The sequence below is a fragment of the Myotis nattereri genome (assembly GCF_964212035.1).
Source record: "Myotis nattereri genome assembly, chromosome: 2".
NCBI classification, from domain to species: Eukaryota; Metazoa; Chordata; class Mammalia; order Chiroptera; family Vespertilionidae; genus Myotis; species Myotis nattereri.
Genome location: NC_138076.1, coordinates 114,976,614 through 115,004,285, shown reverse-complemented (window position 1 = coordinate 115,004,285; position 27,672 = coordinate 114,976,614). Strand labels below are relative to the sequence as shown.

Here is a 27,672-nt window from a genome sequence, read left to right as displayed (position 1 = left end):
TCACTCACTATGACATGTGCTGACCACCAGGGGGTGGCACGGAACAAAGTAAGGCCCCAGTTGGCAACCGGGGAAGGAAAGCCCCGACCAGCAGCTGGAAGGCCCTGATCAGCCCTGATCACTGGCCAGGCCTGGGGACCCTACCTCTGCACAAATTTCATGCACTGGGCCTCTAGTGTAGTAATAACATCAAATCAAGTAAGCACTGTTGGGGCTCCAAAAATAACTTTCCTCCCACCTTCTAATTTCTTCTAGCTGGGCTAATAATCAAGTTAACATGAGACAGATTAAGAGGAGAAAATGTCAGAAGGTTATATTACAGATGTACATTTGGCAGTGCCAAAAGATATGAGACCCAAAGAAACATTAGGCAGTTGAGACTTATATGTCATCTTGAGCTAAGGAGAAGGTGGGGAAGGGGAGTGGTTTGGGACTTCAAATGGCAGGAAAGCAACTCACATGGAGCTGGAAATGAATGTTTGGTAAACAAATATTTCCTGAGCCAACTTTAACAATGGGACACAGAGAGGACTTTGAGCAAAGGTACCTTACTCCCTCCCTGTCTATCACACCTGGTTCAGATTAAACTACAGTTATCTGATTATGGCTCACTTCCTGGAGCAGGTCCTCTACCTAAATTTCTTTAGACATAGACGGGCAAAGGAAGAGGGTCAAAGGTTCTTTCTGAGTCTTTTGTTCCTTAAAAACCAGCTTAAAATAATCAATATTCCAAAAGTCATATTTTGAGGGTGGCAAACTTTGCTTCCCTTTAGCACCAAGAATAGGATTTCAGGAAATCATTTTATATTGTCCGTTTACCATTGACTATAATTGCTAACCTGATGATGATGATGATATTGATAGTAATACTAACAATAACAGGGAAAAACCTGACAGCCAAAAATTCACAGCAGCCTGATTGCTTACTGCTATCCACAAGCTCACACATGACTCTGTGTGCCCTATATTGCAAGTAACTTCAATTCATTGAGCTAGAGGCGTGCTTATTATTTCCTTCAGATTTCTAAAAGAGATATCTTCTATAGTATCAGTGTCATGCACCTGGTACCTCAATAATTACAACACTGGAGTATTTGATAAAATCACCAGCCATAGCAATAAAATGGCAAACAGTAATCATGAAAAAAGTCCACCTGGGATCTTAGGCTGTGTGTTAGAGTTTAATGCACACAGTAAATCTCACATGGTTTGTTGGTTATTTTTCTTTTATGTTCAGTATTGAGTATGTTGAAATTAAGTACATATTAAGATTGATTTTCCTACAATGTGCAAGTGAATCTTCTGGAACATTATGTATCCCACTGTCATAAAGCCAGCTTTTTAAAGTAGAAAGTTCACATTCTACTGTTCTATTAAGCCATCTAGTTTAAGATATGTCATATGTGAGGCCACAATGCAATCTTGGATTATTTCTTAATAGGAGGAAGATTTCATTAAAACTTTCTTGGTTGCCATTAAATTACCAATCAGAAGTAGTTAGAGCAATTAGCCATCTTTTCTCCTTAAAAGATGAGGCCACTTGTGTGTTCCAAGCCCATTTCTCTGCTCTGTCTGTGTATCAGATACTGATTTGCTTTATGTGTTACTCCCTAGTATGTTGGAGGTGAGCAAAAGTAGACAAAAGAATGTTTGAGGTATTAAAGTTATTTGTGACTGTGTGGTAAATGTCTGTCACATGCCCCAGGATCTGCTTGGGCAAAGGAAAGCATGCACTTCTGGGAAGTAAGTCCATCGTGCAAAGGAGATGTTCTCTGGGCATCTGGTCAGCCCTAGCTCCCACGAAGAGGACAGCAGCTCCGAGAAGACCCTGGCTTGCCTAGGGCCTTGGACCATGATACAGTGCTTGTCTGTGCTCTTTCCGGGGGCCTTGCCTTTAGCCTTCAAGCTTCAGCCTAATAGTCACTTCTCCTTAAAGCCTCCCCCATCCTGTCCCCAACCCCAGGCGGAGTTTCTGATTCCTTTTCCTGGGCCCCATCGCCCTGCCCACACATACACCCCCACCATCTGCCTGGCCGTTACCAGATCTCAGAGGCTTCCTGGGCCATGGGAAGGAATGAGCACTTTCTTACTGCAACGGAACATAATTGGAGGGAAAGCTCAGCACAGGCATGAGCTGTTCTATATTTATAAAGATTATCCTTTATAATCTGTGCAGTGAGAAATGAAGAGGAGCAGGGCTTCCCATGGGTGACAGGTTGTGGTGCCTTGGACCGGACCGAGTTGTGGAGGTGGTGTGAGTGGTCACCTGGGGGAATATTTTGGAGGACATTGATGCTGTAGAAATTTAAAGCCAGAAAACCCTGGAGCAGAGGCCATCAGAGGTGTGACTTACATCAGACATCAAAGAAAGGATCACCAGATGACCACAGAAAGGGAGGCAAGGGCACGCGGGCAGTACTCCCTGATGCTCAATTAGTTACAACTATGACTTTGACCTGCACTGATTGGTTGATTTCCCATTAGACATTTTCAAAGAGCAATTCCTTTGAAGATAAACCATCTACTCTAATCTCTCTAAGCAGACCTGGAAGAAATGGAGGAAGCTGAAAGGAATTGGGCAATTTGGCCTCATAATTCTTTTTCCAAGCATGACACTTGCACCTAGAACCACATAAGCAGAGCAAATATTTTAAGTCCCTGTCAGTTTTTTCTTTCTAATACCTATAGTGACAAACCTGGCCATTTCTTTTTGGCCACTTGCTCTTGAAGAAATCTTGTAATAAGGAGCTGTTGTCCCCTTACTACAAGTCATACCTTGTAATAAGGGCTGCATGTTTTTTTCACAAGCCGCTATTTTTTTAATAGGATACCCCAAGCAGAGGAGCACGGCTCCCCGAAATGGGTTTTCCCCGAAGCCTGACCCGCAGGCCCGCGAAGCCGAGAGGCAGTTGGTTCAGCGGCTGAAGGAGAGGAGTGAGCAGCAGGCCAGGCAGCTGGGCCTCGTGCAGCGGGAGCTGAGACGGGCCATCTGCGGTTTCCAGGCGCTCGCCGTGTCCACTCAGCACTTCTTTGGAAAGGTAAGACCACGTTCAATGAATGTTGAAGGGCTCTTTGGGCAGAGGGTGGTCACATTGATGTGTGTGTGTGTGTGTGTGTGTGTGTGTGCACGCGCACACGTGAGTTTGGGTTTGACGTTTGCTTTTCAGAAGGTCATGAAATATCTGGCAGCATGTTTGGGAGCCAAGTTTATAGTGACCTGTGAAAGAAATTTATTTAGGAAGAATGATATAGTAACCTGATTCCAAAAGGGAAAATTGTGTCAAAAAGAAAGAAAAGGACATAAACGAACATTTTGAAGGTGAAGTCTTTGGAGGAAATGGAGCCCATAATTATTTGCACTGCTGAGATGAGACAAATTCTGAAATGTCTGCCTGTTCGGGTCTCAGGGAGACAGGGCTGCTGCTTGTGGGATATGCCAGGCCTAGGGCATCTCCACAGAGCCCGCTCCCAGCGCTACCGGGGCAGATGGGGCTGGGGAGGCTTCCCTGCTCCCTGGGTTGTGTCTGGAAATGCAGACAGGGCTGGCTCCTTCTCAGCAAGTACATGTCCAGAGGCTCCAGAGCCATCCACGGGAGTCTGTTATTAGCCGTGGTATAGTTGAGCTTCCCACCCCTCAACCTGGAACAGAGGCTGGTGGAAGCCTGGGGTCTCACTGAGGCTTTGGTGGTCTACCTTGAGGTAGCCAAGGAGTGTTTGCGGAGTGGGGCGTGGTTAGGGATTGAACATTTACCTATGAGGTTTAAATACTGTGAATTAGCATATTAAAAACCCATAGGGCATTTTAAGTTTCACGTATGGACCTCCTGGTATCTATAAATGGGAAAAAGTAAAAAACGCAATTTAAATGCTCTCCAAATAAGAAAATGGACTAACAGCCCTGACTGGTTTGGCTCGTTGGCTAGAGCATCTGCCTGCGGACCGAGGGGTCCCAGGGTCGATTCTGGCCGTGGCCATGTACCTCGGTTGCAGGCTCCTCCCTAGCCGGCCCAGGCCCTGGTCAGGGCTCATGCAGGAGGCAACCAATCGATGTGTTTCTCTCACATCGATATTTCTCTCTGTCTTTCCTTATCTCTCTCACGCTCTCTAAAAATCAATGAAAAAATATCCTTGGGTAAGGATTAAAAAAGAAAATGGCCAGCCAAATTCCTGGCTAATTTAAAGAAGAAAATCAGAAATGTTAAGTAGCACCATGTCCACTGGTTTTATTTATCATCTGAGCCTTGAAGTGTGGTGGACTGGCCTTTTATCAGCCCCTCCACCCTCCCCTCGTCCCCAGTGTAGGAGCCTGATCTGACCTTTTCTGCTGCTCAGTTCTCTTTTGCTTAAAGCTTTCAGCAGAAACAGCCGATTACCAATCTGTTGTACTGAAGGACAAGATGACCAGATTTCAGTTTACCAGGGATTTTAGCCTCCGCCCTAACCAAATGCTACCGCCGGCAGTAATGAGCCAATTTGAATCTCATATTGATCTAGTACTATTTATCAACCTGAAACAACTGAAGTGGCCGTATACCCACCTGTAAGAATTAAATTGCAAACACTTTTTTGAGGTGCCAAACAGGCCTTCTCTGCCATGCTAAATACTGAGCATTTTTCTTGTTAGAGAGAGCGGCATGTCCTTTGTTCTTCAGCTGGATTCATATTTTTCACTGACTGTCAGGTCAATAGTAAAGAGAGGAAAATGGGGTTGTTCACTGAAGATCAATGATGATATTCACATTGTTACTCTGCCTACTCTGGGTTACTCCTTTCATGTATCATTCACAGTCACAGCAAATCCTTGATAGAGTTTCACGTAGATGGGCATTGATGTAACGTACTGATAATATGAGCTGTGTTTTTCCAGTTGGAACCTTTGGACCTCATTTATGGCATCATGGAGGAGAAGTGAGTTGTCGTGCCAAAATTAAGAGTTTCCCTGTAGTTTTGTATTTCTGGGTCCCGGGAAAATTCCTTGCTGGCCCATGGACCATGAGTTTCATTTCTCTGCAGCATATACACGGCTCTCAAACCAGAGTGGAGGTTTGCAGGGATCCCCATGGGCCTTCTCCACCGCTGGAGCTGCACATGCCTGCATTTCAGCAAGATGGATGGTGGCATGTAGTTCATTTTCTTTTCAGTAAATCACAACCAGCAACTCCAGACAGGTCTCCCAAATGACCATGGCATTTTACTGGCACCTCCCGGACAGTGTGTACTTTTAAACTCTCTCTCCAAATAAACCCCAGGAGAAAAAGTGGACATGTTAAAAAAAAATGCCTGTAATTGAACATAAGTGGCTTCCTCACAGGTTGTCATACATCCTGTGTGGTTTAAGAGGATTGATGTGAGAGATTGCCTGTAATACCAAATAAGACCAGGAGGTATGACGTGGGGTGAAGCACCTGGAACACAGAGACAGAGGCACCTGGAAGCCTCCAGTGATGGAGCGCCTATGACAAGGGTCAGTGATCCTGAATTCTCAGTGTCACTCGTGTGGGAAGCTGATGCATTGTTATTATGTATGAGAAATGGTCATAGCCAAGCATGCCCACTATGAAGAGCACGGCCTCTCTAGCCAGCCTGAAACAGCAACATCTTTTTTACTCTTCTGGTTAGGAGACCCTGCTGGAACTCTACACGTGTGTCTTTTCTACACTGTAGCATATTCATCTGCAAAGCCCCGCACAGAGGAGAGGGTACAGTGCCAGCAAGGAGTCGGCCCCACCTCCACCTTTGTCTAGCTATGGATCTCCAGCAAGTGTCTGGCTCTCTTTAAGTCTCATCATCATCACCAAAAGGATTAATATCCTTGCTGTTGTTCAGACTCCCATTAATTCAGTCACCTCTGTGTGAGTCTCAGTTGCTTCAGTTTCAAATAGGACTAATAACTCTTCCCAAGGGTATCGTGATAATGTTGTGAATTAATGGAGAAGGTACTTTGAACAAATATTCAATAAAACATTTTTTTTTTTTAGTACAAGGCAATCTGACAAAGTCCTACCCTCAAATATTTTACTCTCAATTAGGATGAATAAGACATGAATGAGATATAATACATAAAGTTAAAACACAGCACAAAGCACTCATTTAATTCTATATGTACATAAGGTTTTGTCCTGGGTGTACTTTAAGAATAGAAGTACTTTTCTAGTCCAGCTATTGCACTGCTGATTTATACTTTTTCCAGAATATGCTGATGCCATTAAGTAAGTCTCAGTACATGGGCAGTCACTAGAAAAAAGGGACTCAGAAGCTGGATAAGAATCTTTCATTTCTGCCCCATGCTTTACAACTCCTGGCAGGGTGGCTATGAAATTTGTCAGCTGTGACAGCCTGAGCCCAGTGTCCAGAGATTCTAACTAAGACACTGCTGGGGTCCAACCCCAGCAGGTCCAGGGGTCTCCAAAGGTGTGGATGGAGTCGGCGAAGAAGGAATGAAAGGGAGACAGCGTTCAGTTGATCAGCAGCCTAGGCAGGATCTCTAGCCAGGATCTCCAGCCAAGTTCTGGTCTGGATCTCCAGCGAAGTTCTGGTTAGGATCTCCAGCCAGGTTCTGTGTCCATGTTCTCTTGCTAGGTTCCCCAGCCAGGTTCTCCAGGTTCTCCAGCCAGGTTCAGTCACCAGGTTCTAGTCAGGTTTTCTTGCCAATTTCTGTAGTCAGGTTCAGTCCAGGATCTTTTGCCATGTTCTCTCCAGTGAAATTCTTCTGTCCCTAGAGAACGTTCTGTGTAGGTTCTGTGCCTAGGTTCTGTCTCCTAAGTTCTGTCTCTTGCTGTCTTGTTACATCTGTATTTATACCAGTTGATTCAATCCTATCAATCTCTATTACAAAGGTTAGGGAGTTTCTTATCTCCATTCCAGGGAGTAAAGATTATGTAGCTTAAGCATGATTGTTCATAGTTAAAGTGATTAATTACCTGCCTGGCACTTAGTTAAGAGGTTTTATTCCCTCCCTAACTTCAGGGGAAAATCCCTACCTGGGGAAACAACCTTTCTCAGAGAGGTGACCTTGGTTAAAACACATAGTGCCAAGAAGGTGAGCAAACATATTAAGAACAGTATGCCATATATGCCAGGTCCCTTGAAACAGCAAGGATGGACTGGCTCCCGGCAAGACACAACATTTAAGTGCCAGCACCAGCCTCATGCTTACACTGGTTTGAGGCAGCTCTTCCCCTGAGGCTAGGCCTGGTCCTCCCCTCTTGCCAAATGGATTTGCTAATATCTGAGTTCCGGACCAACGGTAGTGTAGTAATGAGTGTGACTCTCAGGGACTCCCACTTCTGAGGGTCAAGAGGAGCCATGTTATTTTTCTCTTGCTGCCTGGTTCCTGAGAACGCTACACTTTTTTAAAAAATTTTTACTGAATTTATTAGGGTGACATTGGTTAATAAAATTATATAGGTTTCAGGTGTACAATTCTATAATACACCATCTGTATATTGTATTGCATGTTCACCCCAAATCAAGTCTCCTTCCCTTACCATTTATCCCCTTTTTACTCTCCTCTACCTTCCCCCACCCCTCTTTTCCCTCTGGTAATCACCATACTGTTTTCTGTGTCAATGAGGGATTTTTTCTTTGCTTAATCCCTTCACCTTTTGCATCCAGCCCCCACAATCCCCTCTTCTCTGAGAGCTGGTAGTCTATTCTCTGTATCGAGGAGTCTGTTCCTATTTTTTGTTGTTGTTAGTTTTTGTTCATTAGATTCCACATATAAGTGAAATCATATGGTACTTGTCTGTCTCTGACTGGCTTTTTTCATTTAGCACAATACTCTCCAGACTCATCCATGCTGTGGCACAGGGTAAGATTTCCCCTTTCACATCTGAGTAGTAGTCCATGGTGTAAATGTACCACAAATTTTTTATCCACTCATCTACTGATGGGCACTTGGGCTGCTTCATATCTTGGCTGTTGTAAATAATGCTGCAGTGAACATAGGGGTGCATATATACTTTCAGATCAGTATTTCATATTTCTTCAGGTATATTCCCAGAAGTGGAAATGCTGGGTCATAAGGCAGTTCCATTTTTAATTTTTTGAGGAAACTCTGTTCTGTTTTACACAGTGTTTTCTTTTCACCACATCTTTGCCAACACTTGTCTGTTGATTTATTGATGATAGCATTTTGATAAGTCTGACATGATATATCATTGTGGTTTTAATTTACATTTCTCTGATGATAAGTAGTGTTGAGCATCTTTTCATATGCCTGTTGGCCATCTGTATGACCTCTTTGGAGAAGTGTCTATCAGGTTCTTTCCCATTTCTTAATTGGATTGCTTGTTTTTTGGATGTTGAGTTTTATGAGTTCTTTGTAAATTATGGATATTAATACCTTATCCCATGTATTTTGATGGATATGTTCCATTCAGTGGGCTGTCTTTTCATTTTGTTGATTGTGTTTCCTTTGCTGTGAAAAATTTTTTTGGTTGATGTAGTCCCATTTGTTTATTTTTCTTTTGTTTCCCTTGCTTAGGTTGATATATTAGAAAAAAATATTGAAATGAGAAATATCCAAGATTTTGCTGCCTATGTTTTCTTCTAGGAATTTTATGGTTTAAGTCTAACATTGAAGTCTTAAATTCATTGTGAGTTTATTCTTGTGTATGATGTAAGAAGGTGGTCTAGTTTCAATATTTTGCATGCGTGTGTCCAATTTTCCCAACAACATTTATTGAATAGACTGTCTTTAACCCACTGTATGTTTTTGTCTCCTTTGTCAAATATTAATTGACCATAAAACATGGGGGAGGGGGGGCGTGTTCTGGGCTCTCTATTTTGTTCCACTGATCTATATGTCTTTTTATTCCAGTACCATGCTGTTTTGATTACTATGGCCTCATTCTATAGTTTGATATGATGGCGTGATTTCTCCAACTTTGGTCTTCTTTCTCAAGATTGTTGTGACCAAGGGTCTTTTGTGGTTCCATATAAACTTTTGGAATATTTGTTCTAGTTCTGTGAAATACAACGTTGGTATCTTGATGGGAATTGTGTTGAATCTATAGCGTGTTTGGTTAGTGAGGACAGTTTAATGATGTTAATTCTTCCTATCCATGAACATGATATATGTTTCCTCTAATTTGTATTCTCTTCAATTTCTTTTTTTCATGTCTTATAATTTTCCAGGCACAGGTTTTTTACATCCTTGTTAAATTTATTCCTAGGTATTTTTTTATGAGTGTAAATGAGATTGTTAAGTTTCCCTTTCTGATAGTTCATTATTGGTGTATAAAAATGCAACCGATTTCTAGATATTTACTTTGTATCCTGCTACTTTCCTGAATTAATTTATCAGTTCTAGTAGGGGTTTTTTTTAGTAGAAATTTTAGGGTTCTCTATATACAGTATCATGTCATCTGCAAGTAGTGACAGTTTTATTTCTTCCTTTCCAATTTGGATGCCTTTTATTTCTTCTTGTCTGATTACTATTATTAGGACTTCCAGTACTATGTTGAATAAGAATTGTGAAAGCAAATATCCCTGTCTTGTTCCTGATCTTAAGGGAAATGCTTATAGTATTTGTCCATTGAATATGACATTGGCTGTGGGTTTGTCATGTATGACCTTTATTATGTTGAGATATCTTCCCTCTTATTCCCACTTTGCTGAAAGTATTTATTATAAATGGGTGCTGGAGTTTATCAAGTGCTTTTTTTTTTTGCATTTGTCTATATGACCATGTTATTTTTATCCTTTATTATGTTTACATGGTGTATCACATTTATTGATTTGCAGATATTGTAACAACCTTGCATCCCTGGAATAAATCTCGCTTGATCATGGTGTCTGATCTTTTTGATGTGTTGCTAGATCCAATTTGCTAATATTTTGTTGAGGATTATAGCATATGTGTTCATCAGGGACATTGGCCTATAATTAGCTTTCTTTACAGTCTTTATATGGTTTTGGAATTACATTAATGCTGGCCTTGTAAAATGAAATTGGGAGACTTCCCTTCTCTTGACATTTTTGGGACAGTTTGAGAAGCATAGGTATTAGTTCTTCTTTGAATGTTTGGTAAAATGCACATGTGAAGCCATCCGGTCCAGGACTTTAATTTGTTGGGAGTTTTTTTTATTACTGCTTCAATTCACTAGTTGTAACCTGTTTATTCATATTCTCTGATTCTTCCTGATTTAGTTTTAGAAGATTGAGTGGGTCAATGGGTGAAAATGGGGATATATGTAGTACTTTCAACAATAAAGAATTAAAAAAAAGACCCCCAAAAAATCTCTTACTATGACTGTATCACTGTCGATTTCTTGCTTACTGTCCACCGAGATTTTCTTTTTATATTTAGATGCTCCTATGTTGAGTGCGTAAGTGTTTACAAGGGTTATATCCTCTTGTTGGATTGCTCCCTTTATCACTATGTAATGTCCTTCTTTTTCTCTTATTATAACCTTTGTTTTAAAGTTAATTTTGTCAGATATAACTATTACTACCTCAGTTGTTTGTGTGTGTGTGGTTTTTTTTTTCATTTCTATTTGCATGAAATGTATTTTTCCATCCCTTTACTTTTAGTCTGTGTGTATCTTTCATTCTGAGGGATGTCTCTTTTAGACAGCATATATATGGGTTTTGTTTTCTTATCCTTTAATTACCCCAATGTCCTTGATTGGAGCATTTAAGCCATTTATATTTGAAGTGATTATTGATTCCTATGCATTTAATACCATTTTATTCTTTATAGCTATATTCCCATGTTTTTCTTCTTGTTCTCCTTCTTTCCCTCCTCCCCCTCCTTTTCCTTCTCTTCCTCTTCCTTCTCCTTCTTCTCCCTCTTCTTCACCCTTCTCTTCTTCTTCCTCTTCTTTCTTTTTCTTCTTACTTGTTCTTCTTAAAGAAGACCTTTTAACATATTTTATAATGCTGGTTTGGTGGTAATGAACACCTTTAACTTTTCTTGTCTGGAAGGTCTTACTTTCTCCGTCAATTTTAAATGATAGTCTTGCTGGGAAAGTAGTCTTGGTTGTAGGCCCTTGCTTTTCATCACTCTGAATATTTCATGCCAATATATTTTGGCCTGAAATGTTTCTGTTGAGAAATCAGCTAAAAGTCTTATGGAAGCTCCCTTGTAGATAATTAACTGCTTTTCTCTTGTTGCTTTTTAGATTCTCTCTTTGTCTTTAACCTTTGCCATTTTAATTATGATGTGTCTTGGTGTGGGCCTCTTTGGGTTCATTTTGTTTGGGACTCTGCGCTTGTGTGTCTTTTTCCTTCATCAGGTTAGGAAAGTTTTTAGTCATTATTGCTTCAGATAGGTTCTTGATCCTTTGCGCTCTCTCTTTTTCTGCTGGTATTCCTATGATGCGGTTGTTGTTATGCTTCATGTTGTCCCAAAGGTCCCTTAAACTATCCTCATTTTAAAAATTCTTTTCTCTTTTTGCTGCTCTGATTGGGTGTTTTCTGCTACCTTGTCTTCCAAGTCATTGATTTGACCTTCTGCTTCATCCAACCTACGGTTTATCCCTTCTGATGTATTCTTCTTTGCAGATATTATATTTTTCATTTCTGACTGATTCTTTTTTTATGGTTTCTATATCCCTTTTAACAATTGCTACCTCTTTGATGAAGTTCTTACTAAGTTCCTTGAGCATCCTTAAGACCATTTTTTTAACTCTATGTCTGGTAAATTGCTTGCCTCCATTTCATTTAGCTCTCTTTCTGAAGATTTCTCCTGTTCTTTCATCTGGAGCATGTTTTTTGTCTCCTCATTTTGGTTGCCACTCTGTGTTTATTCCTATGTATTAGGTAGATCTATTATGACTTCTAGTCTTGGAAGGGTAACCTTATGTAGTAGGTGTCCTGTGAGACCCAGTGATGCAGTCTTCTTAATCACCTGAGATGGGTGTTCCAGGAATGTCTCTTATGTGGATTATGTGGGCCCTTCTATTATAATTGAGTCTTGATTTCTATTGGCCTGTTTATATGGGGTCGACCTTCAGGCTTGCTTACTGTTAGGATTGACTTGTCCTTAGTGTACAAACTGCTGTACAGGTGCAGACCACACGAAGCAGAATTCGTTTCAGCAGATTCTGGTGCCCGCCAAGATCTTCCTTTGGATGTGTCATTTGTGAAGCTCTAATGATGTCTGAAGATGGCCACTGGATGTGTTGGTTCTGGGCCTCTTGAGAGGGACTCTGGTGCAGGCCAATGTCAGACACTTCTTATGAATGGCCCTGGGTAACCTGTTTGGAGCTATAAAGTGATCCACAGTTTCTGGCTGCTTCTGCTTGCCCTGGTTGTGTTCAGTATAGACAAAACTGTGCACCAGGGCCTGCCTTACCACACCAGACTTTGGGGCAGATCAGCAAAAGTCCCAATACATCCTAAGATCTGCCTTCACCTATCAGCTGCCTGCTAGGTTCAGTCACTGAAAGAGTCTCTGGTGGTACTTGAGTTGCATGAGGTAGGTTCTCAATGAGTCACCAAGTAGGGATGAGTGGTGTTCACCAGATTGACTCAGGTTTAAACTTAGTGCCAGTTCTGGGTCTGAGGCTACTCAGCAAATTTCCCAGGTCTAGCTGCCACCCTCTGTGTGCTTGCACACCTTTGTGGTGTGGCAGGTTCTTAGAGAGATGTCAGGGTGAGTCCACCAGCATTTATCAGGCTCAAGCAGACCAGGATTTGGCCATGTGAAGGGAGTGCTCTGCACTGCTCAGGTGTGAAAGAGTAAAATGGCTCCTTTCCTAGAGCCACACAACTCTGTCTGTCCCAGATTCTGCCAGGAGCCTGATCTCAGGGTGGCGCCACTGAGAGTTGGTGAAATGGTGCTAGTGGATCACCTGTGACTGGGAAATACTGGTCAGGCTTGGGGGACAGTGGAAGGGAGTGGGCCCCACCTCAGAGTCACACAAGGTCTGGATTTTGCCCAGACCTCGGCAGGGTGGAGTGACCAGGATTCAGGAGGATGAGGTCATCAGGAGCCCAGAGAGGGGGCTAGCAGATCTCCCATGATGGGGAGGCACCTGTCAAGTTCACAGGAAAGTAGGAGGAATGGTTGCCACCCAAAATCACACAACTTAGTCATTGACACCCCCTGAGTCTTCCCAGACCTCTACACCCTGGCCCAGGCATCTGACTCCTCAACAGGGTGCAAGCGCTATAGTGTGGGCTTACAGGAAGTCCAGAGGGTGGAGCTATTGCTCTTCCCCAGGTGGATGCTACATTGCGGGGTGTACTCTACCCAAGAAAGATGTTGTCTGTGGTGTAAGAGAGAGACTCAATACAGTTATCCTGGTGGCTGTCCCAAAGCCCAAATCCCAGTTTCTCCTCACATGACTAGTCCTCTCCAGCTTCTGTTTGCCGGAGCCCAGTGTTGCAAACAAGATTTTGTGCATTGGCCCTTTAAGAGGGTGCCTGTGTCTCTAACAGAATGATGTCTCTCCCTGATGGACAGAATCCCCATGGATTTTCATAGCAGATGTTATGTGGGTACCTCTTCCCAGCTCTGATTCACTGAGCTGGGGAACCCAGCTTGGGGTTGAGACTCCACACTTCTCAGGGGGAACCTTTGCAGCTGAGATATCCCTCTGGAACCTCAGCCACCATCTGAGTTTTTTCATGTCTCTGCCCTTCCTACCAGTCTCGTTGTAGCTTCTTCTGTAAATCCTTGGTTATAAGATTTCTCTTCAGTTAGTCTTCCATTGGTTTTCAGGTTGATTGTTCTATCCAGTTTGGTCCTAGGAAGAGGTGAGTGTAACATCCACCTAGTGCTATCTTAGATCTCTCTCCCCAAAACACTACTCTTTAGCAGTCCCTGGTGGCTAATCTTGGGAACCATTCAGCTGGTGATCCCATATTAAGTGGTGAGCCTAGCCCTGTAGCATCAACTTTTATCTAAGTTATATATATTTTTTAAATTTCTTTATTGATTAAGTTATTACATATGTGTCCTTATCCCCACATTATCCCCCTCATGCCCTTACCCCCCTGTTGTCTGTGTCCATTGGTTAGGCCTATATGCTTGCATATAAGTCCTTTGGTTGATCTCTCCATGGTGTATTTATTTTCATTTTATTTTTAATAAGATTATTGTATTTATTAAATATTTTTACATTAATCTGTCATTTTTATCATTAACTTTATGAATGTGACAATAGATGATGGTTTTAATTGTTTTTTATGTATTATTAGTTTATGCAGAAAAGGCATGAAAATTAATGTCAAACATTTGTGTACTTTCTAAGCTTAATAAAAATTAGTAAGTATCAGTCTCTTTCTTCCCAAAGTGTGTGCATGTGTGTATATGTATGCTTTCACTATTTGATCTTTTATTATAAACTAGAGGCCCAGTGCGTAGCATTCATGCACTGGCAGGGGTTCCCTCAGCCCAGCTTGTGCCCTCTCACAGTCCAAGACTCCTCAGGGGATGTCCGACTGCCACGGAGGTGGGAGAGGCTCCTGCCACCACCACTGCGCTTGCCAGCCATGAGCCGGCTTCTGGCTCAGCAGCACTCTCCCCTGTGGGAGCACACTGACCACCAGGGGACAGCTCCTGCATTGAGTGTCTGCCCCCTGGTGGTCGGTGCGCATCATAGCAACTGGTTGTTCTGCCATTTGGTTAACTTGCATATTAGCCTTTTATTATATAGGATTTTTAAAAATATAGAATGGTAGAAAGAATAATACCCAAATATGCATCATCTATACTTAATACTTATGTACATTTTGCCATATGCACGTTATCTGTGTTTTTGTTGTTAGTTAGGTGACTTATTTTGAAGGGTACATATTTTTAAATATAGTTTCTATATTTCAACTTCAACTTTGCAACTTCAGTTCACTTATGTTAGTAGAAGGTTTTTATCAGCCCTGCCTCTACCATATGAAAAGTTCTATAGAGGGTTCAAAACAGTAGATGGCAGAGCTCCTTAATAGTAATATCACTCCTGTTTATTGACTGTCTCCTATGCCTTAGGTACTTTACATAGTTGTTAACCCTCTCAACAACTCTACCTGATGTAGATATTATTCTCATGGGACAGTTGAGGAAACGGAGGCCCAGGGAGATTGTGCAGCCTTCCAAAGACAGCAAAATAGAAAGTTATGGGCCACACTATATCCCACACCCATATTTTTCCACAATGTTATGATGCTACTTCTTCTTCTCCCCCAACCTTCAAAGTGCTCTTGATGTAGTTAAGATGGGAAACATAATTGAAAAAAACAAAATAATGAAACAATAATCCAAAAGTTAAACAAAGAGGATGTGAACAGAAAATGACCTAAGGTGAATTTTCACCTGTTGCTGTAAGAAAGTGGTATGTGCTCAGGCGAATGCCAGTTATTGTGATTCGGAAGGAAGTGGTCTGAAAAGGAGACCTGAGAGAGCCCAGGAGGAAAATGGGCACAATTTGGGATGAATAATGATGGAAGAAGAATGTGTGGGAAGGGGATGCCCAGAGCCTGATGTTTGCAAAGTGGTGCCCCCTCTTTGTCTTTACACTTTTGGTAAACCAGCTAATGTTTGGTGGATAGAGTTCTAAGGACATGAGAACTTTTTCTAAAAGTGAAGGATTCCTCTAAAACAGATCGCCAGCTCCTGGTGTGAAGATGGCCCAGATTCATTGTCCTTGCTTAGAAGCCCTGGGCCGGGTTCTTTGTTCAAAACAGTCTGTGTGTGTAGAAGGGGAGGGGTGAAGAGACAGAGATAGAATCATGTTATAAAATAAAGGCTTGCTTCCTTTAGCCATTTAACACATTTAGATTTTAATCTCGGTGATTCACCAGCATGAATGTCTGCCCTAGCGCTCCAAAAGCAGCAGAGAAGCCATCGTGCCCACCAGCCAAAGGACTCGGTGCTTCTGAGACTTCCCCACTGAGTGCAGCTCTCAGAGCAGTAATTACACCTGATCAAACTGGGAAACAGTAAGCTCTTCGTTGCTCCCTAAATCCTAAAAATGCCCATTTAAATATAGTGTTTTTCCCCTCCCCCTTATAAGCAGTACCCTGTGATTAGCTTTTCTTCCCTTAATTTTATGTTGAATAACTAAAGGCTTAGAGAAAATGTGAGCATTTGGGTTGGCATTTCTGACACTTGTTCAGCATATAACCTGGTGGGAAATGTTAGTGAAGTAAATTGTTCCAATGACTGTTGTTCTGAAATAATGTTTTGTATCACAGAAGTAAGTATTGCCACACTACCTGGCTGGTGTATTTGTTTTCACTCTTAGGACTCTAACTTAAGGAAATTTTTAGCATAATTCCCCAAATACCACACTATTACCAATATCAAACAGGGCTTTGAAGTAATAAGAACTCTTGGCCTAGGGTGTCAAGAATGGAAAACATTGTAGTGGGTGGGAAATAAAACTCAAAACTGCAAAGTTCTAAACTTTTATGAAAGATTCCCAATCCTGGAACTTCACTGATGACAATATAAATTTCATAATGAGGTAATAAGCTAAGAATAGATACTTACGGTAGAAACAAGTTGTCCCTGTTCAGTTCAACTCTCTTACACTTTGTCATAAGTGTTTTTTTCTTTTTCATTAAATGACACCCCTCCTAAACACATTCATCCTTGGCATAACTGAATTTTGGTCAACAATGGGCCATGTATACAATGGTGACCCCATAAAATTACAATGGAGATTAAAAAAATCCTATCACCTAGTGACTTCATAGCCATTTTAAGTCATAGAGCAACACATAACTGTTTTGTGCCCCTTCTTCTAGCAATAGCAATGTCATCATCTAGAAATGCCTGGGGGCACTCACCTAAGCCATGAACTTGTCATGTGGTGACTAAAGGTCCAACTTCAGGGACAAGACTGGAGTGAAGGGGCCTTGGCATTTGTGATTTAATTTGCTTCCTCTAACTGAGGCAATGCTGCCACTTAAATGCCAGAAAATGCCCAGCTCCTCCTCAGGTGAGCTCATTGCAGGGTGCCCGCTAATTGGTGTAGCCCAATTTCAATGTACCTGCTATGACTGTCACAGTTCAGAGAATATGTTCGATTTTCCTCTTTGGGAAAACCATTTGTAAGTAGCCAATTTCTGTGTAGCATTTGAAACCTGAGTGAATTTCTAAGGCTATCGCCACCTCCTGCAGCTTCTCGGGGCACTGCCAGCACAGAGAGAGAGGCTGTGGGGAGGCTGCCTGATGAGGCTGGGCCCTCTCCTCGCCCGCTGTTGCCATCTGCTTTCCAAAAGGTGCATGTGGTGGGCTGTGCTGTACCTTTTCATCCAGGTTAGGCTGGGAACATGGGCCCTTTATGTAAGGCGCCTGGTTGCCTGTAGTGAATTATGCGGAGATCCTCCCTCCACATGTCCCACCCCGCCTCCCCTCGTACACTCTGAATTACCTCTGATCCACAGACACCTCACTGCCTACCCTCGCCATCCTGGTTAAGTCAACACCCGCTTGTTAAAGGGGAGATCTGAAAACTAGGTCTCAGACCCTGACTTCCAAGTCTGGAGGAGAGACATTTGTTAGATCACGGCAGAAAGGAGGATTCCTCCAGCCGGGGCCCAGGCCCCCCTCAGAGAGGACGGAGGCTTATGCACTGGCCCTCAAGAGTAAATAAGACTTCCCGCCTCAGAGCCTCAGAGGTGGAGGATCCAGCACTGCAGGCGCAGGGCCCTGGGAAAGGCAGGACAGTGCTGGGAAGAGGCTAATTTGCCTGAGGGTTGGAGTGTGGGACTGCCAGTAACTGGAAATGAGGCAGAGGGGCTTGGGGACTTGGCAGAGCAAACTAAAGAGAAGGGACTCTGTTTGAGGCAGTCAGGATGCACCGAGGTTCGGACGTGGCACACAGATGTTTGGAGCTGCATTTGAGGAAGAGGAATGTGGTAGCAGGTTGAGATGGGCGGTAGGAAGAAAATTCCAGGCAGAGACACACTTAGGAGGTTCTGCCAGAATAACTAACGATCCAGGCGAGAGGTGGGGGGGCCAGGAGGAGGATCTGGGTGTTGATGGAAAGGGGAGGACAGATACAGGAGTGAGGCTTGGGGTCAGGAACCGACTCTGGGGCTTGCTGGGGCTTGAATGGAACAAGGTGCTCCAGGGGGTAAGTGACGAAACCGCACTCCAACAACTCCTGAGCAGAATCACTAAACTGTGGAATGTGAATGTTAAGAATTTAGGACCCGTGTGTGTTTATAGCTCAGGATTATTTAAAGGGGTCACGGGTCCTCTTGTTAAATATCTTCTATGGGACTACAGACTGAGCATCAACAAATTCTCCAGAGGTGATAAGGGCCGGTAGACGGGCATTTTTTCATTTAAAAATATATACTTTTCACTCAAATATTAACTTGTGCCTTTGAAATTCAGAAGAAACTGTGTGGAATCTCATCCCACATTTCAGGAATGTCCTGTTTCCCATTCTCCCAGGAATTTCAGGTGGAAGGAGCTTCCATTATTTAGAGTTAACATGTGGCTCTGAAATTCTGCTCTTAAATTAATTCATGCATGGTTCCTACCATCCTGCTTGTGCTGGTTGTGTTTCAGCAGCATCCCTCCACACTGGGGTGGCCTCCCTGACCCCCATTTTGATTTCCAACATTCTTTCTGCTTTAGGATGCTGAAGAATTATGATTATGGGGTTAAATTTGGGGTTAGCTGTCAGGAGAGCAAAAGAAAGCTCTAGAAAATCAACATGGGAGCATTGACATGAAAAAGGATGAGATTGTATACAGAGGACCAAAGAAGACGCAGGACATGCCCCTGTAGGGGCCAGGGGAGGAGCAAAGGAGAAGGAAGCAGGAGCTGGTGGGAAAAGGTGTTGTTGAAAGGACAAACCCCTCCTCAATGAAGCCAAGGAAAGAGGAACTGCCGAAAGGTGAGAGTACTGTGCAACAACAGGCACCAGACAGTAGGTAAACATAAGAAAGATTGAGGAAGTACCCTAGAACTTGGCAATTCTGGTTGTACACAGGTGTGGGCAACAGACTGTCCTGGTTCCTTGACAATCAAATAGTTTAGCAAAGTTCGGCCTCGCTTCTGCCCACTGTGAAGCTGGCACTGTACTCTGTGAGAAGTGACGATGGTGACATCTACAGGGCATTGTGTGGAAGCGGCAATCTGTGCCCAGAGAGAAGAGCACATGCCAGGCATTCCTCCGGTTCCAGGGAACTCTTCACTGAGCAGGTGCTGTTCCCTCCCCTGTTCACTGAAGTGTGAGCTGCAGACCCGCCCATGCCCAAAGGTAATTGAAACTAGGTTTGAAATGAAAAACACACAACTTTCATTTTTCATTTTATTTCTGACAATCAAATTACTAAGACAGCAAGAATGAGATTTATGTGTACACTGCAAGCAGTTTGCCTATGACATAATTCACAAAAGCAATTATGTGTTGCACAAACCTAAGAGTCAAACCACCTATATCTGTAATTCAGCCCGTACAGAGCATGAAAGTCCATCACTTCTTCTCTATCAGAACAGAAAGAAAAACATTTAAAATGCAAAAAATATTGAGATCCTGTTATGTGACAGTGTTCTCTTGAAAGCAAAGACTCTCCTAAGTACTGTGCTGACAAAATAGATAGGAGGTGATATCATTTCTGAAATTTTCAGTGATAGTATTTCCCCATTTTTTTGTTTCAGTTTAAGGAAACACAGAGCCACAAAACTATGTTTATTTTACAAGAATAGAGGAGGCAGAGGAGGATGGGGGGAGTGGGGGAAGAAATGCAGTAAATAGAAAAGTTACAAAGATATAATAGATATTAATGCAACTATATCAATAATGTGAGTGGTCCAGACATACCAATTAAAAGACAGAGATTGTCATAAATGATTGTTTAAAAACCCAACTATGTGTTGTCCTCAAGAAACTCAATTTAAATATAAAGAGTCAAATTAAAAATAAAGGGATGGAGAAAGATACACATGCTAACACTTTATCCAAAGAAAGTTGGAATAGCTGTATTAATTTGTCAAGCAGACTTCAGAACAAGTAATATTATCAGATAATAAATGATAAAGGGGTCAGTTTTCCACAAGACAGAGAAAGCATAAAGGTAGTTGTTCATAGTTTAGACTGACTCTGTTTGGACCCACTGAATTTTACATCCTTTTGCAATTCTGAGAACCCTGTTGTTTTAATCTCAAAAAAATCTGAAAAGCCTACAAAATTTAGGGAGGAGGGGCGGGGGAGTAATTGTGAATTTCTGATGTGTCTTGAGCACTTCTATGCCTGTTATATTTTTGTGATTATCTTGTTTAATGCTCTCATTCATCTTTTGACGCAGATGTTTTGGTGCCCATCTTATAGATAACTCAGGTTGATTTGATCAAATAATATTTGGTTGATTATTTCATTTGTCAAATATAGGGTGGGTCAAAGGTAGGTTTACATTTGTTTGTGTGCAAAACACAGAGTTTATTCTTGTATATTATTTATTAATTATTGTATTATTTTCTGTACAAACAACTATAAAACTACTTTTGCCCCACCCTATATTTAGGCAAGCACCTGCTAACTGTCAGAATAATAAAATGAATATGATACAAAATGTCAGAACAATAAAATGGGTATGATACAGGGTCTTCCTTCAAGAAGATCCCAGTCAAATAGCTCACCTAATAGTTGTAAAGCTATTTGCTCCTCTTAGTATTGCCAAAGATAGGCAGGAGAGCTCTTAGTATTCCCATTTTCCAAATAAAGAAACAGAGCAAGAGGGCTGTTCCTGCTCTAAAATCTCCTGGCTAGTAAGCAGTAAAACCAAGACTTCAATCCAGTATTCCTTCCACCATTCCGACCATGGTATTTCATTGACAAAGACATGAAATTGATGTATTGTGATCAGAATAATGCAGAGGTGGGTTTAGCCTTATCAACATTGTGGCTGGATAAAGCCATGTGTGACATTTATTGCAGCCCCTGCCTCTGACCAGGGCTGCATGGAAAGTGACAGTTCTCCGAAATGCCACCGGGTGTTAAGGACTCCTTTTCAGGCAGTGGTGAGAGTGTTGCTGCTTTGATTTTCCTTATTCCTGTATCAACTAGCAACACCAGGTGACCAAAATCTCAATGCAAGATAGCATCTTGACCTCATGCTGAGATATCACACTTCTGACATTCAGTGAAGAACAGTATTCAGTGGCTGCAGGAAAAAGCCATGCTCCATTCAACAATACAGTGCCGGTATTGGTTTTGTATTGCCCCAAATTGCCAAATCCTAAGTAACAATTGTAGCTCTGCTGAGATTAACTATGAAGTTGGCCAAAGCTCAGTATTTTGCCCCACTCAGTATTTTGCCCCACTCCTGGGATAAAAAGCCATCCATGGCAGACCATCCACTGTGCCCAGGGCAAGCCACAAAACAGAATCAGATGGTTGGTGAGTGAGAGGCACCAGATGCTATCTATGGTTTTTCCCAAAAGCAATGGCCTGAGCAAGTTTTCAGACCTGAGATATTCAGAATGTTTTTTTTCTTTATATGGTCAGAAAGTTTTCCTTCTTCCGATCTTAATGTGCACCAATGAGCAGCTCCTCACACATCATTTCTTATATGAAAATCCAACACACAAACCAGGTGGGTGATCCAAATGATCCCAATTGAATTCTGGTTCTGGGTGTGATGGAGAGAGCACCCTCTGCCTTGTGTCCCCCACGGAACACAGCCAGACACCTGTGGGCAGAACGCATGGAGCAGCTACTAAGAGCTCTGGGAAGTAACAGGTAGCAGGCAGACTGGGAGAAAGACCAGAATTTGAAGTATCACAGAACTGCTGGTGAATTTACAAGCTTTTCTCTCCAGCATTTCCTGGCCTGAACTCAGTGCCATTTGAAACCTGGAAGTGGACTCCTGGACATGGTGGCAGGAACTCCAGGAGAAGCCTTCTGTTTCTGGCTCCAGAAGTGGGAAAGAGAACTCCTAGCACTCAGAGAGAGCCAAGTAAATCTCCCTTTTGTTCTCCATTTTCTCATAACACCAACCTACAAGTGGCCTTATGATTGTGGCCATAGCAGTGGTGGCCACCAGAGCCTACCAAAGCCAAACCCCGAGGGAAGGGCACCTTCTCTCTGCTTGTTGGAACTGTGTCCCATGAGGGTGGGACAACCTCATTGCTTTTATTCTCTCTCTGTTCTCCTGCCATTTAGCCACATATGTGAGCACAGTTGTGAGAAGTGTAGAACATGTGGGGTACTAAAATCCCAGCCTCTGAGGACTAAAAAGGGAGCTCCAGGAAAGTGGAAAGGACTGCAAAGATTGGGGAGAGGGAGAAACTTGGGAAAGTGAACCTTTCAAAGTGTTTATGGGCACCTAGGCCTACTCCTGAGCTACACATGTGTGAATCCCACCCTAACAGCATACGTAGACTCAGATCTGTGCACACGTGGACAGATCCTAATAGCATTCAAAGGCTTTTAAATCTGAACTGGCACCAGAAACACAGCCCACAGAAGGCTGGATGAAACTAGAAGCCTGCACTCCACCTGATTAATTACCCCCTATCAATTCTCCATAGGACTTAAATAAGACCCAGACTTTCATAATATAATCTTCAAAATGCCCAGGATGCAATGTAAAATTATTCAGCATACAAAGAAATAGGAAAATCTCAACTTCTATGGGAAAAGCCATCCAACAGATAATAAACTCAGGATGACACAGAAGTTGGATTTACTTGACAAAGACATTAAATGCAGCTGTCTTTCAAGTTCCCCAAGAAGTAAAGTCAAGTACTCTTACAATGAATGGAAAGATGTAATATATTATCAAGGAAGTAGAAGATAGAAGGAAGAATCAAATGGAAATTTTAGAACTGGAAAATATTACTAAAATAAGAAACTCACTGGCTGGAGATGACAAAGAATCAGTAAAATTGAAGGTCCAGCAATAGAAATTAGAAAGTGTCTAATCCGAACAACTGAAAAGAAATAGATTTTAAAAGAACAACAACAATGAGAAGATCCAGGGACCTGAGAGATGATATAAAAATTTTAAAAAGGAGACTGTGTGTTGAAACAATTTTTGAAGAAGTAATGATCCCAAATTTCCCAAATTTGGTGAAAGACATAAACCTACAGATTCAAGAAGCTCAGTGAACCTCAAACAGGCTAAGCCCAATGAAATCCATGCCCAGACATACCACAATCAAACTGCTGAAAACTAAAAGCAAAGAAACAAAATGTTGAAAGCAGTCAGAGAAAAATGATGCATTACTTATAAGGGGACAACAATTCAAATAAGTGCAGTTTTTTGTTTGTTTTGTTTTGTTTTGTTTTGTTTTGTTTTGTTTTGTTTTGTTTTGTAAACCATAAAGGCCAGAATCCAGTAGAATATTTTTAAAGTGCTGGAAGAAAAGAATTATCAGTGTAGAATTCTATGTCCAGTAATAATATTCTTTAGAAATGAAGGTGAGATAAGGCATGCTTAGATATAGGAAAAATAAAATAATATTAAAGAGTATAAAATTAGACTTAAGAACTGAAAGGCTGGGAGATTCAAGATGGCAGTGTAGGAAAACAACTGTAATCACTGCCTCCCACAACCACATCAAAATTACAACTAAAATACAGAACAACCATCATTTAGAACTGCCTGAAAGCTGGCAGAATGGAAGTTCTACAACTAGAGAAGTAAAGGAGAAAGCATATTGAGACTGGTAGGAGGGGGCAGGGGCACAGAATGGCTGGTCCGACAACCAGGTGTGCCACTTTTTTAATTAGGAGGGAGATGGTCTCTGCGGAGGCTGCCCATGAGGAACAAAGAGTCCCAGACCCTTAGTCCAGGGTTCCAGAGCTGGGAAGAGAAGTCCCTGTACTATGGGTTGTAAAAACCAGCGGGGATTGTGGCTGAGTGACATGGAGGCTGCTGGAGACCCAGATGTCCCTTTTAAAGGGGCAGCACACAAACTCGGACTCAACACCTCTGAGCTCCAGGTGGCTCTGGTGAACCCTAGACACATACAGGGAGGAACTGGACTGTCTGGCATTGGGGCAGGAAGTCAGGGGCAGCTTTCTCCCAGACAGGGGTGCTCACAAGGGTCATTGTTTCTGTGCTGGGACCACCCCTGTCACAGGGCTGACTGGCAGCCATATCTGAGTCTCGATCAGCTTGGAGCACACTGTTTGCTCCACCATGGGGATTCTCTGAGACCCCGCCCCATCCAATTTGTTTCCCCACCTAAGCTAGTTTGCAGCAGCTTTTCCATATGAATGGCCTATCCTGGCTCAGGCTTCAAACTTTGCTAAAATGTCTCAAACAAGCTGCATGACCATGCCCCAAACCTATCAATAAAAGGCCCAAGACCCAGCACTCATAGCTGGGCCTCACCTCCTGCATAGCAGTTGCCCCACTGTAGACACAGCTGGTCCTCACAGCCAATTGACCTGGAGGTCAACTCCTCCCAGAGATGCCAACAGTAATCAAGGCTCAACTATAAGACTGTGCACACAGCCCACACAGGGGCACACCTAATGTTCCCAGCTATGCAGGAGGTGAGGCCCAGCTGTGAGTGCTGGGTCTTGGGCCTTTTATTGATAGGTTTGGGGCATGGTCACAGGGGAGGCTGAGCCACTGGATCTTATAGGCCATGTAATACACAAGCCCACTCTACCAATTCCATGAGCCATAGTAGCTCTACCTAACACATAGAAACAAACACAGGGAGCAGCCAAAATGAGGAGACAAAGAAACATGTCACAAATGAAAGAAATGGAAGCAAGCATACTACTGAATACAGAGTTCAAAACTATGGTTATAAGGTTACACAAGGATCTTCATGAGACTTTCAAGGATCTTAGTGAGAATGTCAAAGGCATGAAAAAGAACCAGTCAGAAATTAAACATGCACTAACTGAAATAAAGAACAATTTACAGGGATTCAACAGTAGAGGATACCAAGAATCAAAGCAGCAGTTTGGGATATGAGGAAGCAAAAAAAACTCAATTAGAAAAGCAAAAAGAAAAAAAAAATATGGAGAAAGTGTAAGAACCTCTGGGGCAATTTCAAGCATACCAACATTCACATTATGGGTGTGCCAGAAGGAGAAGAGACAGAGAAAGATATTGAAAACTTATTTGAAGAAATAATGGCAGAAAACTTCCCATACCTGATGAAAGAAATAGACTTACATGTCTAGAAAGAGCAAAGAGTCCCAAACAAGAGGAAACCAAAGAGGCCCACACCAAGACACATCATAATTAAAATGCCAAGGGTTAAAGACAGAGAGAGAATATTAAAAGCAGCAAGAGAAAAACAGTTACCTACAAGGGAGCACCCATATGACCATCAGCTGATTCCTCAACAGAAACTTTGCAGGCCAGAAGGGAGTGGCAAGAAATATTCAGAGTAATTAATGGTAAGGCTCAACAGCCAAGATTACTTTACTCAGAGAAGCTCTCATTTAGATTTGAGGGTCAGATAAAGAGCTTCACAAACAAGAAAAAGCTATTGAGTTCCTTAAAACTCCTACTGTGTTCCTTAAAATATATTTAAAACCTGGAAACCAACATTATAGCATTATCTGGTGGGGTTTTCAGTGCATACAAAGGAGAGAGTGCAGAGGGACCATATGTCAGTAAGGTTTCTGCATTCCGCTTGGGATGATAAAATATTGTTTAATTAGCCTGTGAAAAGTTAAATTTGTATATTATAATTACAAACCAACAATTAAAAAATTATACAAAAAGATGTTGCCCAAATGCAATAAACAAATTAAAATGGAATACTGAAAAATATTCAAATGACCCAAATAAAGGCAGGAAGGGAAAAACAGATTATCAAAACTGGGAATAAAAAGAAAACAATAAAATGGTAGGTCTGAGTTCAAGTATTTACATTTTTTAATTCAATAACTACATTAAACATAATGTAATTATTTTAGCAAACCCTGACCTATGGGCCAAATCTATTTGTATAAATACGGTTTTATTGGGAAACAGCCACACTTGTTCCATTTGCCCTGATTCTGGATGCTTTTCCCTATGATAAGAGTTGAGCAGTGCTACAGACTTTATGGGTCTCAAAGTGCAAAATATTTATTATAAAAATAGTCTGCCAAACTGTGGTCTGAACACACCAATTGAAAGACCAAGATTGCCCTAGCCAGTCTGGCTCAGTGGATAGAGCATTGGCCTGTGGACTGAAGAGTCCCCGGTTGATTCCGGTCAAGGGCACTTGCCTGGGTTATGGGCTCAATCCTCAGTAGGAGGTGTGCAGGAGAAAGTCAATCAATGAGTCTCTCTCATCATTGATATTTCTATCTCTCTCTCCCTCTCCCTTCCTCTCTGAAATCAATAAAAAATATTTTTTTAAAAAGACCAACATTGTCAGAGTATGTATAGAAAGCAGATTAAAAAACATGATCCAACTCTATGCTGTCAGAAAGATACTTGCTTAAAATAGAATGATATATGTCGGTTAAAAGTAAAAGATTTAGAAAGAATAAAACATGGAAATACAAGTCAAAAGGAAGCTAAGTGGCTGTATTTATATTAGACAATGTAGACTTCAGAGAAGAGGAAATTACCAGGGTTAGGAAGATATTATATAATGATAAAAGTGTCAATTCACCAAGAAAACATAAGAATTCTAAATGTGTTTGCTTCTAACAATAGACCTTTAACATACATCAAGCAAAAACTGAGAGCTAAGAAACAAAAAAGACAAATCCAAAATTATACCCCCCGCCCCTGTGATAAACAGAAGCAGCAGACAGAATCAGCAAGGATATAGAAGGACTGACTAACACCACCAACTGACAGGGTCTTCCTGGTGTTTATAAAATGGTCCATCCATCAACAACAAAACACATATTTTTTTCAAGTGCACATGGGACATTGGCCAACATAGGCCATATTCTGAATCATAAAACAAACAAATTTAGAATACTTAGAATCATATAAAGTGTGTTATCTGGCCTTGATTAAATTAAACAAAAATCAATAAGAGCATGATAATGGAAAACTCTTTACACATTTGGAAATTAAGTAGCACAATTTTCAATAGTCCATGGGTCAAAAAGAAGTCTCAAGGAAAATTAGAAAATATTTTAAACTGAAGGAAAATAAAAATATAATATTTAAAAATTTGTGGAACATGACTAGAATGATGTTTATAGCACAAAATACTCAGAAAAGAAGGTCTCAAGTAAATAATCTGAGCTTCTACCTCAAGACACTAGAAAAATAATACAGTCTTCTGTATCCATGGGTTCTGCATCTGAAAACTCAACCAACTGCAGATAGAAAATATCCAGAAAAAAAGTTACATTGCTGATGTAGTAAGGCCTACAATGGTTGCATCTATATTAAACATGTACAGATTTTTCTTGTCATTATGCCCTCAACAACACAATATAACAACTATTTACATAACATTTCCATTGTATTAGGTATTAAAGTAATGTATAAATGATTCAAAGTACACAGGATGATGTGAGTAGGTTATATGCAAATGCTACACCATTTATATAAGGAACTTGAGCACCCATGGATTTTGGTATCTGCAATGGTCCTGGACCAATCCCCTATGAATACAGAGGGATGACAGTATATGCTTACAACAAAAATCATAGTTATAATATAGCACAAAAATAACCCCAAAGCAAGCAAAGGAAAGGAAATAATAAAGATAAGAGGAGAAATCAATGACATTCAAAATAGAACAATAATTGAGCGAATCACTGAAGCTGCTTCTTTGAAATGGTCGATAAAACTGATAGACCTATGGTAAGAACAAAGAAAGAAAAA

At 41.6% G+C, this 27,672-nt stretch overlaps 1 protein-coding gene across 2 annotated transcripts in view; it reads left to right on the top strand.

Annotated features, from left to right (window-relative positions):
- The window catches only part of MTUS2 (microtubule associated scaffold protein 2), a 503,374-nt gene that overhangs the window by 401,491 nt on the left and 74,211 nt on the right, over positions 1-27,672 (top strand). For both annotated transcript variants that reach the window (XM_081083596.1, XM_081083595.1), the window contains exon 8: positions 2,827-3,038. In XM_081083596.1, coding sequence (XP_080939722.1) covers positions 2,827-3,038 — 212 coding nt within the window. The remainder of the gene's footprint in view (positions 1-2,826; positions 3,039-27,672) is intronic.